The sequence below is a fragment of the Chenopodium album genome, chromosome 12, assembly GCF_948465745.1.
Source record: "Chenopodium album chromosome 12, dcCheAlbu1.1, whole genome shotgun sequence".
NCBI classification, from domain to species: domain Eukaryota; kingdom Viridiplantae; phylum Streptophyta; class Magnoliopsida; order Caryophyllales; family Amaranthaceae; genus Chenopodium; species Chenopodium album.
Window position 1 is genome coordinate 39,218,518 of NC_137845.1, and position 13,111 is coordinate 39,231,628.

Genomic DNA, 13,111 nt, shown 5'->3' on the forward strand with positions numbered 1-13,111 from the left:
TAATAAAATAAGTTAGTCAAATCAGTTAATGCAATCAGCTAACACAATCAGATTTAGCTTTCAGCTTTTCCCCAAACACAGCCTAAAACATTCTCTAAAAAGTGAGCGATTTCCATAGATAATGTTAGAAGAGAATAAAATTCCATAAATACGCTACATTTTAGTAAAATTCCCGGTGTACCGTCCACGTCATCTTTTGTAAACTTGATTTTTTTAAAAAAAATAATAAGCTTGAAACCCCTGATTGAATTAGCCGTTTATTAAACTAAATAGCTAATTCAATTAGCGGTTTAATTTTTTCACTCATTTACTCGAGCAAGCCAATCAATATTATAGTACATTAAAACCTCTAATTTGATTAGCGGTTTTACATTATATGAAATCGCTAATTCAATAAACGGTTTTGTTTTAAATTTGGCAAAAAATAAAATAATAATTACACTTGCTGACGTGGACGGTGAAGGATTTATGTCTTCGTCAAGTGCAATTTCTAGATATATAAATGGATCAAATTATGGAGATAATTAAGTTCATCCTCTTGGGTCGTTGTTATATCATAACTAGAGGTATTAACGATCTTTGGGCTAATAAAATTGGCCAAAGCCGAATTGGACGAATCCTATAAGGTCACACAAAGGGCCTAGATCGAGCATTAAAGAATAAGGCCCATGATGAGCCTCATCCCCTAGGGCCTAGGTGGCTGGCCATATGGAGGGTTTTGAGAGGTTTTAGGCTTCCTAACCTAGTCTAATTATAATGGGATTATAAGTAGACTAGGTGCCTAGGTTATTTTACAGAACAGTTTACTGTTAATTTTTGAAACACTAATTAGCAAACACGAAACCTACCCCTCTCATACTCCCTCTCTCTCACGGCTCTCTCCTCCCCTCTCTGCCGATTGTGCACGGTGGTGGTGGTGATCGTTCGTGGGGGTCTGGTTGTCCGCAAAGGTGGTGATTGTGGTTTTCCTCTTCACTCGACCAATCTAGTATTGCTGGACGCTTGTTCGAATCCCGTGGACCAAGTAAAGGAGTCACGTTTGGGGCTCCATTCTCTCCCTGATTTGCCGATCGAATAGCTTCGTGGAATTCACGCTTCAAAGGTATATTTATGTGATTCTTGTGTGTTATGCATGTGATCTTGGTTTAGGTGCTTATGAATATGATTCATGAAATTCCGCTTATAGTACCTATAAAGTCCTATAATGGTATCAGTTAGCCTCTTGCATAAACATGCTTTATTATAATAATACGATTATTTGAAGTCCGTGTTCATAATTTTATAATCAATAAAGAGGGAGAATTGATTTAATTATGGTTCAATTATTATATTAAATGTGATTTAACTATTGGAATTGATTAAATATGATTTAATTATGCTCAAAATAGACATGAAGAGGACCGATTATTTGCCCTAAATTGCTCAAAATTTTCGAACACCCTAACCCTAATTTTCGGATTTTTCAAAAATAATAGCCTAAAATTTTGATTTTTGTGCTTGAGGTTTTGGTTTAATTCAATTTTTTGTTTTTATGTTTCATAATTTTACTTAAATTAGATTGATTTATGCATAAAAATGTTTAGTGTATGAGCATCAATTTAATTTTAAGAGTTAGAATTAAATTGGGATTAATTTTATGATAAACCCTAATTTTAAAATTTGATGGGGATTTAATCTTAATTTTTGGACTAGTTTGATTAAATTAAAAACAAATGTTGGTTTTAATTAAATTAAAAAAAAATGATTAAGAGGCGGCAGCCACCGTGGCTACCCCTACTGCTGGTCCAAGAGGGAGAGGAAGGGAAGGGCAGGCGGTCCGGGGTGGCTAGGCAGCAGCTGTGTAAACGTTGCACACTGCTGCCGTGGATGCCTGTAATACCCCGGAAATTTCCTTATTTTAAAATATTCTTTTTACTCTAAATAAAAACTCTTTTAAGGAAATATCCAAAATATTATCGCCACTGTGATAACGGCTAAGGCTATTTCTCAAAATCACACAGCGGAAGTCTAAAATAAAAACCAACTTTCAAATTGAAAATTGAGCTCACAACCTCAAAACAAAATAGAAATAATTAAATCACATATTGGAACCAATCCAAACATGGCCCTTTTTAAAATCCAACTTAAAAGTAAACACATCAAGGTTAATCCATAATTAATATCTCAAATCATAAAACTAGGAATGCATAACAAATAACTATCGGCACTCATTCCCATCATGATCTTCATGCTTCAAGTACCTGTCACTTCCCCTTTATTTCAACTCTCTGCTCACCATATAAATGGGTCATAGTAGAGCTAACCAAAGGAAAGCCAAATATAAACACAAAAGTATGAATCAGCAAACGCCGAGTACATATGCACCACACTAACATGAATATCTTATCAATATGAATAATAATAAAACATGTTTGTCATAGAATTACAGTCAACTTACCTTTGACTCACAACTAACAATATTAATTATTAAATAATAGCTTTGGATTACGCATCGAACGAGTTTCCTTTCTTAAAAATAGCCCATTAAAATGGTGCTTCCAATCAGGGAGTCACCACCGATTGACACCTACTATGTCACACCTTGGTAACGGAATTCCAGCACATAAATAATAATAAAAGAATGTACAGCGTCCTGTACCCCTATAGAAGCTATGGTTAAATATAAAACCCCATAACTCCCCCCATATGTTCATACTCAAGGTATATACGTTCCAAGAGTTTTGGCGCGTATCCTCTTACACTTTACGTGATTTATTAATTTAACATGTGAATACTCCAACCAATCAATCAAGAATAACCATAACAATAATCAACACATTCTTCCAATTAATTCTTGAATTAATTAGTGAGCACATACTATTTATTTTAATTAAGGTTCCTTGCCTAGTTTTGTGCACAAAATTGCACGATTACTACCTTGGTATATAGAATGCACTAATAAGCTTTCTTGACTCAATCCCAACTTACTTGAGTGAGCAAATAAATAAACTAACTTCCTTGACTTGACACCAATAATAAATGGGTGAGAATAAAATTAATGAATCATGTTCAATAATTCTAATTATAGCTCTTTTAACATACATAAGCCTTGCTTATTAATTTCATGCTTCCTTGATACTCAAAAATAAAACATACTTCCATGATTCACATATATTCAATTTGTATCATGCTTCAAATATCATATTCACATGCTTGCATAATAATTCATGTTCAACCATCATCAATTTCAAGCATATAATCAACCAAACATGCTACGTACTAATTCATCACTTTAATCACAATTCACAATCCTAGCATGATACTACGCATACACAAATATTCTTGTGCACATACGTACCTTGAATAATGCCTTAACTCGGCCACACTCGCTAGAAATCACCTAGCTCGAAACTTCCTACAATTATAATACATAACTATAATTAATCCACTATTCTCACAAATTTTCAGCAACAATAATACTATTTAAACCATACTAATCAACCCCTTTTAATGAAATAAAAGCCATAAAACCTTTTCTTTAAGTGGGTACTTCAAATCCTTTCAAAAAGACTTAGTTTTCATGACTTAAATAAAATTCCAGCATACTTATTTAGTATAAAACACTACTTTTAGACTAAGAAATCATATACAAATCATTAAAACCTTTTTGCCTTTCATTGGTAATCAAACCCTAACTCAATAATTAAAAAGTAGTGTGTATGATTAAATTCCAGCGTTAAATTAAAGGCTTTAAACTCATCAAAAACATGATTAAACCACGAATTAATCAAAAACAACAACCTAGCCTCAATCTTTAACCAATTATACAAAATCCCCTATTTCTAGGGTTTATAATTTGGGATTTTTGATTAAATAAAAATCTGAAATTTATGTTAATAAATTAGCAACATCAAAATCCCAAAATCAATACTAAAACATAATAAAAATCATGCCTTTAAAACAATAAATTAATAGAATTAATTTTAGGATTAAAAAGAAGTTTTATACACACACACTCACACACACACACACACACACACACACACACAAACCGAAAAAGAGGAGAGAGAAGGAGGAGAAAGAGGGCGCTGACCGGCTGGACTGCCGGCGCTGCTGCTGCCGTCGGTGGTGGTGGCGGCGGTATTGGTGCTAGTCGCACGTGAGGAGGAAGGAGGGAGAAAGTGCATGGGAAAAATAGGGGAAAAGAAGAAGAAAAAGAAAGGAAAAAGAAGGAGAAAAAGGAGAGAGAAAATAAAGAGAAAATCTTTGAACTTTTTTGTGAAATCTGACAATTATAAAACTTGTGTGGAAAAATCTTAAGGTTTTAAGGTATTTATACTCCCCTTTTAAAAATAAAACTCATATTTACAACTTTGCCATTACTAATTCCTCCTCCCCTTCAAATTCTCACTTGGGCCAACTTATTGGGCCCCTAAATTCCCAATAAGTTGGTCTACTCATTTAAATTGGATTGACCCAATTAAAAATACTTTTATTGCCTCAATTCATGAACCATTTAATTTATACATACTTACAATTTATTTAAATAAATAATTTCTTTTTAAAATGAAATAAATCATTTTAATAAATATAATAATTAATTTTATATATAAAAAATAATAAAAATACGGAGTATTACAATGCCACTACTACTGCTCGTTGCTGCCTTGCGGTAGTGGCAGCTGTGAAGCAATCAGTCATCGTGGCTAGCTTCGGTTGGCCAACCACGGTGGTCAGCAGCCATGCGGTACCGATTTTTCAAAAAAAAATATATATTTTAAGATAAAATCAGTTTTATTTTAGGATAAAATTAAATTTTCAAAAGTTGATTAATTTGATATTATCCGTATTTAAGTTGTTAAATTTGGTGATTATCCATAATTAAAGTGTTTAATTTTGGGTAAAATTTTTTACGATATTCAGAGCATATTCCAAAAGGATAAAAATTGATTTAAATAATGTGATTATCCCATAATTAGATTAGGATATAATTGATTCTAAAATTATTTGATTGGCTAGTAATTAGGATGGAATCTCCTAAGTTAAGCCCTGTTCTCTTCACCTTAAAAAAATAATATTAAGTAAAAATAATTTCAGTTCAGTAAAATTAATTTCAGTTCAGTAAAAATGAGTTCAGTTTAGTAAAATTCAGTTTTCTTAAACAAGAATTATAATAGAAAATCAGTAAAAATAATTTCAGTTCAGCAAAAATAATTTCAGTTCAATAAAATTAATTTAAGTTCAGTAAAAATAATTTAAGTTCAGCAAATATAATTTTGTTTCAGTAAAAATAATTTCAGTTCAGCAAAAACATGGTGAAGAGAACGGGGCCTTAGTTAGGATAATCATGGGAAAATAAATATGATTTATCTTTCAAGATTAAAATAAGATTTGATTCTATCTCATACTTAAGTTAAAATATATGATATTTTATAATTGGTCATGAATAATATACGATATAATTTAATTATGATTTAAAATATGATATATTTTAGGAAATGTGTTGCCTTAATTATGAACATTCAATGTTGTAATTTAGACAAGAATGTTGAGTGATTTATTATATGACACTTTTATATAATATATGATATTATGTTGCTATATATAGACTAGTATGACCCATAGATTCTAAATACGATCTGCACATCGTGATATATTTTTGTAATCTAAATAAGGTCTGTGTACCGTTAAGTATTTTTGTAACTCTTTATTTAAAGTAAATAGATTAGTTATTTAAATAGTGTTAGTCCAAAGAAGCCCATGAAGTGAAGGCCCAAAGGAGAAAAGTGGATGGAGATCCATGAAGGTTCAAGTGGGAGCTTTTCATTTCTAGTTTTCTTAGGACTAAGGGGCCATACTATGTCATACTTTATTTATGCATTAGTAGAATATGCATGTTAGATTTTATTTATGTTGATTGATGATGCGCTAGAGCTCACTAAATAATCACAACATAATAAATCTAGGTTCCGATAATATTGAGATTGTTTTTCCAATTAGATACCCAACAACCCTTCAATCGTGAGTGATGGGTCTTCCTCCACAGGGTGTCACTTGTTATCTTAGGTAATTTAGGGTAGATCACATTCTACACATTTAGCTGGTTATGCTCAACAATGTTACCTAAAGCGTTTAGAACCTTGAAGCAAAAGGGAAATAATTAAACATGTGATGGTTAATTATTCAACCTAGAGTTACAAGAGTTGTAATCAGTAAAGACTTTCTCACCTTGAAAATGTAATGCTTGATGGTAGAGTCTCAGTCCGGTCATTTATTACATGAATAAAGGGTCTTGGAATCACTTAAATTCAATTGGGATCATTTAACATTGAATAAAGTGCTTTAAAGTACCCTATTTAATTCGTTTATGGTACTTTAAATATTAATTAAACATAATTATTAAAATTTGCCTTATTTTTCCATAGATGGGTAGCCGTAACAATAATGACAACAACATTTAAAATCTTCGACCATTCGTTGAGAAGGATAGGTTGACAGGGGATAACTTTTCCAACTGGGAAAGAATGCTGAGACTTGTTCTGAAATCTGAAGGTAGAGAGGATGTCATTGACTCCCCATTTCCTGGACCTTTTCCAGAAAATGCTACTGTTGCAAAGATCCGTAAGAACATGGAGACTCTTGAAAGGGTTGTTGTAGACACCCAAATGTGTCTCCCCAAAACCAAACCCAGTGATGAATATCTTTCACGTCATTTGATTATCGAACAAGGTGAAAGTGTCGAAAGTCTAGTGATGCGGGTGTTTTTTAAAATATCTTTCTTTCTGTTTTCGAAAATATTTCTTTTATACTCTATTTATAAAAATAGCCAGTCCAATTTAGTTTGGTCCATGATAAGGGTCCAATAATAGTGTAGTTGGGTCGGGCTCGAAAAGAGGTTCCAACGATATATTATAAGCCCAATTCCGATGAATAATGAGGAAGTTATAGCTTAAACTAAATTTGGCCCGAAATGAATTTTATATGCGCCCAATGATCTAGAGGAGGGCCTATTAATTATTATTCCTAAAGTTATTAGGATTGATTTTAATCTTCTAGAATATCTAGAAGGTTCTTTTAAATTCTAATGGCATTAGGATTGATAATTATATTTTAAAAGTGTTTTATTTGGAATAAAATAAGTGTTTTAGGATAAAACTGATTTTAATTTGATAAACATGGAATTTGCTGCTTAATCATATTAAAAAGAGGATTCCGCATGCAAAGCGCGTTTTATCTTTTAATTAGCGCCAAACGACATAGTCTGTCGCCTGGCGCTAACGTCTGTCGCTAGGCGCTAATTCTGTCGCTTGGCGCTAATGTCTATCACTTGGCGACAGATGCTAGTTTTATTCCAAGTAGGACTTAATTTGTTTCCGGACTATTTCTCTATAAATAGGGTCCTTGACCCCCGTTTTTAATCATCAACAATTCACAATCATCATCTCTCTCTTCTTTTTCTAAACTTCCCCTTTTACAAAATTCCACATACACAAGTTCTAGACACACCTAGCCAAGTTCGAAGTTACCTTCTCCCTAGACGTGAAAGGTTATAATTTCTGAGGATTTGGTCCCAAATCCCTATTTCAATTATTTAATTTAATTGTTTGTTTATTATTTTCCTTGAAGTTACTAACGCGTGTATTTTGTTATTCGAAAGAGATACGAGGCATCCAAGTAAGTGATTTAATTGTTATTATTTTGATATAGAAATCATGCCTAGATTATTTTGTTAATTCTTAGTATCATGTTAGGATGTTTTATTGCTTCCTAGTATCATGTTTAGGGTTAACTAATATTTCTGATATTATGTATGTTTATGATGCTTCCTATTTCTTTTCTAAATATCATGTTAGTATCATGTTAGGAATAAAGATTTGATCTTTAATGCTTAGTGACATGCTAGGATTTGTTATTAATCTTGTTAGTATCATGCCTAGGATCTTGCTAATATTATTATGCTTTAATGAGATTGAGATTATTATTTTGATGATGATTGTTATTATTATGTTGCTTGGTATATTTATTATTGTTATTGCTCGATCACGCCCTCTCTTGCAGGATTAAAGGGAATTTGTACTTGTAATCACGCTTAATAAGATAATTAATAATCTTGTTTAGGTTAATATGATTATAATTCAAGTGATCACCAATAATAGTTTTGCTTGCGCATTAAATTCAACCAACATAGATAAACAGGTTTAGGGTTAACCTATTGATTGCATGTTAGTCAGAAAGCGCACATGAATATGAGAAGGGCAGGTTCAATCTCTTTTAGGTTGGATTTGCACCTTCATCCCCGAATATCCAGTCATGGTTCCAAACCTATGGAGTTAGCGATCTCATGGATCGTGAAGGGGTGTAACCTTCACCCTGTGAACGGTTTACAAGTTCCTAAACTTATTGGCGAATCTTTTACCCTAGCTTCCTTCCCTTTAGACGCCACCATGCTTAAGTGTATGATCGCAGTGGGGCTCAAGTGTGGGATGCTTGAAATATTCCCTACAGTTGTGCCTATTACTTTCTTGATGATTTCTACCATGGAGCCTGGTCTTCAAAAGCGGTTTGAGGATCAAGATGCATATAGCATAATGCAAGAACTCATAGCCTTGTTTAAGAAACAAGCACGAGTTGAAAGGTACGAGCTCCATCGAGAGATTTTGGACTGTAAGATGAAGAAGGGTGCAACAGTTCTTGATCATGTTTTCAAAATGATTGGCCTTATTCAAAATTTGGAGAAACTAGGACACCCATACAGTAATGAGATGGCTACGGACATCATTCTCCACTCACTTCCAGAGTCCTTTAACCAATTTATTATGAACTTTAATATGTCCGATGCTGAGAAGACAATGAATGAGTTGCATGCTATGCTAGTTAGTGCAGAGAAGCAAATCTAAGGAAGTTAAGAAAGAGGTCCTTATGGTCCAAAAGGGAAAGGGGTTCAAGAAGAAGGGGCAAAAGGCTAGTACCAAGGGAAAGGCAAGAAAGTTGCCAAGGCTCTTATGAAGCCTAAGGCAAATCCAAAGCCCAATCCTGCAAATGAAATTAGTGATGCTTTTATTGAAAGAAGAAGGGGCATTGGAAGCGTAACTGCCAGAAATACCTTGACTTCCTCAAGAAGAATGGAGCATCAACCTCAGGTATTATGTTATAAACATTTTAACTTTCACTTATGTATGTGATACCAAGTTGCAGTGCTAACATTATTAATGTTGTGAAGAAAATGCAAAGAAGTGAGGATAGCATGGAAATGGAGCTTGAAGGTGCACTAGAACTGTTCGAGTGACCAGAAACAGCTTCATAGTTTTAATTTCAGAATTTTCATGATGATTTTAGACAATTTCCGATTTTTGATGAGACAATATTTCAATTTTTGTTTGAATACTGATTGGTTTTACTTGGCTTGGACAAGTGTTGATCCATGACCAAGGTAATAAATTGTCTTCATTTTTCTAGATGTGAGTTAAATTTTATTTTATGACATTGATATAAGTAGATCACAAAAGCAAAATTAGATGATATTACTAATAACAAAGTAAGGTTAGGTCACATAAACCAATTGCGCATCCAAAGATTTCAAATGGATGGACTCTTATCCTTATTTGATTATGAATCAATTGAGAAATAAAAGTCATGCTTGTTAAGGTAAAATGACCAAGTCACCTTTTAGTTGAAAGGGTGAAGGAGCTAATGACTTTTTGGAACTCATACATATGATGGGTGTGGACCAATAAGTTCAAAGCTAGCATATTGCTTTTACTAACGATTTAAGTAAATATGTTCATAGTTACTTAATGAAGTAAAGGTTGGAATCATCGAAATGTTCCAAAATCAGTTGAAAAGACATCATAAGAGTTATGGACTAAAAATGTTCCAAAGTTATCTTTTCAAAATAGGATTAAGGCTAATGAAATCTATATACAACGTTTGCAAAGATGACAAAATGACCCTAAATCAGATTAATGTTTCTTCATGGGTTATCCCATAGAAACTAAAAGGTATTATTCCCACAATCGCGTAGATAACAAAGTGTTTGTTGCTCGCGATAGTGTCTTTATAGAGAGAAATATCTTCTTAAAAAACCAAGAGGGAGTAAAGTTAGATCTCGAAGAGATTTGAGATGAGCAAGAAATGGATGTAAATAACACCATATCAGAGACGAGGGCGCATAAAGTCATCTAATTTTAATAAATCATGTGTCGAAGCAAGCTAATTCAACTAGCGAGGCTCCTATTGTCCCACTTGAATGAAAAGCTTCAAAGAGTTGAAGAGAATAATTCTATTGTTGCTCATACCTATCGTAGGTTACTCAGGATAAAAGTTTGTTCAAATTCTGATAAAAGGTGGATTCAAAATTTTCTTATTGGAATAATTGGAGCCCATAGCCTACAAGCAAGCTTTGATAAGTACCAACTCAGGAAATGGATTAAGGCCATGAAATCCAGAATGGACTCCTTGCCTGAAAAGATGTGTTAGTTCTTGATAGACTTGCCAATGGGGGTCAAACCTATTAGATGTGTAAGTTTACTCGAATTCTTCTAGTGATTGCTGAGCAGTTGGATATCAAAACCGTCTTCTTGAAATGTTCTTGACGGAGGATGTGTATATTACACAACCTAAGGGTTTTGAAGATCCAGATTATCTTAGAAAGTTTTGCAAACTTCAGAAATCCATTTATGGATTGAAGTAAGCATCAAGGAGTTGGAACATTCATTTCGATTAGGTAATGAAACAGTTTGATTTCCTTACAGAACAAAAAGGAATCTTGTAGATACAAGAAGTTTAGTAGGAGCAATCTGATCTTCTTAGTCTTGTTTGTAGATGACATGAAGCTCATAGGGAATGGCACACCAGTGCTTAAGTAAGTAATGTAATGGTTAAGGAGTTGTTTCTATATGAAAGACTTGGATGATGTTGAGTACATATTGGGAATCAAAATCCACGAAATGAATCTTGATGAATGATTGGACTTAATCAAGGGACTTATGTTGATAAGATTCTTGACAGGTTCAAGATGCAAGACTCTAAGAGAGGATATCTTCCCATGTCTCATGGTATAACGCTCAGTAAAACTCAATGCCTCCAAAAGCCAGTAAAGTTAAGTTATATGGATAATGCACCTTGTGCTTTTGCAAAAGGGTACATTATATATGTCATGATATGTACAAAGCTAGATGTTACATATGACTTGTACATGTGTAGCAGATTTCAAGCAAATTCAGGATAAGCATACTAAAAGTTGCTAAGAACAAATCCTTGAGTACTTAATAAGAACTAAATTAAAGGAATGGTTCAAGTTTATAGTGGCAAAAGTGAATTAGTTGTCAAAAGGTTATACGGATGCAAGTTTCCAAATAGATAAGATGAATTTAGATGTTGATCTGGATACATTTTGTGTCTGAATAGAGAAGGACAGTGAGCTTGAAGAGTTCAAAGCAGAGCACTGTTGCAATACTCAATGTCAGAATATGAGTGTTTAGCTGCAGTAAAAGCAGTTAAGGAGGAAGTTTGGATCAAATTTTCCCGTGACTAAAAGGGTGCCTTTGCTAAAACAAAGGAGTCAGGGTTACATCACAAATCCAAACAAATAGATATGAGATATCACCTCGTTTATGAGATCATTGGTCAATGGGATGTCATGATTTGCAAAGTTTTATTATGAGTGAGAATATCGCTTATTTACTTATTAAACCCCTTCCACAGACTAAGGTATGAGAGTCATACTAAAGTCTTGGATTGAAGCAAGTTATGTAATTTAAGTTGTGTATATTTTGAGAAAACAAATTACATAAGTAATACATAATTTGCCGAATTATGTTTCAACAGAAAATATATTATTTCTCTTATTTAATTATGGTTTTTGAAATTAAATAAAATGTCCAAGATAATTATGAATTCATGGGTTCATCAAGTTGATGACTTGGTAAATGAAAACCCACAAGTGAACAAAATTCATATATTATTTAAGTTCCTTGTTCGAAATCATTAAAGTGGACATAAATGATTTCAATAAATGGACTAGCATGTAAGATTGACTGGATAGTGCAGTTTCATAGGCTATAGGGGCATAGAGATGCTTGGTCAATTACATGGGTATGCATGAATGATGCATAATCGAACTGTTGACCTACTTTGAATTTCAAGTATAGAACTTCCAGATATATTTGTGGATTTCTTTGACATGAGTGGGACATTGTTTCCATTCAATGATTGATTTAACTATGGTACATTCAAACGTCTTCTTATAAAGGGTGTTTCCTGGTTACTTCAAAAGTTGAGTGGGAGCTTTGGTTGCCACACGATTGGATTGAGTCTATCTATTAACTTAGGGAATGTGTCATGGCCGCTTGAAGAAGGAGAATTCAGAAAATACGTGGCCGCGTTCAAATGTATTGCTCAGTAATCATTTGGTTTTATTATTCTAACTCAGATTTCAAGAAACGATTTGTAGATTAATATGATCTCGAATGAGATGCAATCATATTATCAATTCGACACATATTGACTTAAGGAATTTGAATATTGCATACTTGTCTCTGAAACTGGGAGATTGAAGGATTTATGTCTTCGTCAAGTAAAATTACTAGATATATAAATGGATCAAATTTTGGAGATAATTAAGTTCGTCCTCTTAGGTCGTGTTATATCATAGGTAGAGGTATTAATGATCTTTGGGCTAGTAAAATACGCCAAATCCCAATTGGACGGATCCTATAAGGTCACACAAAGGGCGGCCTAGGTCGAGCATTAGAGGATAAGGCCCCTAATGGGCCTCATTCCCTAGGTGGCCGGCCATATGGTAATTATCTATCCCTACACCCTAGAGTAGGGAGCTCTACCTACACCCCGCATCAAAACGCTATGTTTAATCATCCTACCTCCATACATACCCACTGCACACTAACTGATTTTACCCCTATATATACAAAGAAAAAAAAATCAAAACCTCCATTTGCATTTTCTCTCTCCTCACCCATTTCTTAGTCATTTTCTCTCTCCTCACCCATTTCTCAGTCATTTTCTCTCTCATCAAAAGCTTTAATGACAAAATTGTTACAAAATTATCACAAGAATTTGTTTAATCGCTTCGAAATTCATCAAAACAAAGGCAAAATTTCAAAAGAGTAAGTTA

General features: G+C 33.4%; 1 protein-coding gene across 1 annotated transcript; it reads left to right on the forward strand.

Moving 5' to 3' along the window:
• Positions 1-8,516: 8,516 nt before the first annotated feature.
• Positions 8,517-8,876, forward strand: LOC145571156 (uncharacterized). The gene has a single exon (XM_081630234.1). The coding sequence runs from the start codon at positions 8,517-8,519 to the stop codon at positions 8,874-8,876; it is 360 nt and encodes a 119-aa protein (XP_081486360.1).
• The last annotated feature ends 4,235 nt before the right edge of the window (positions 8,877-13,111 follow it).

Bases quoted from the DNA above. Each gene is read 5' to 3' on its own strand.
- LOC145571156 (XM_081630234.1), top strand. From the start codon at position 8,517: ATGGAGCCTGGTCTTCAAAAGCGGTTTGAGGATCAAGATGCATATAGC.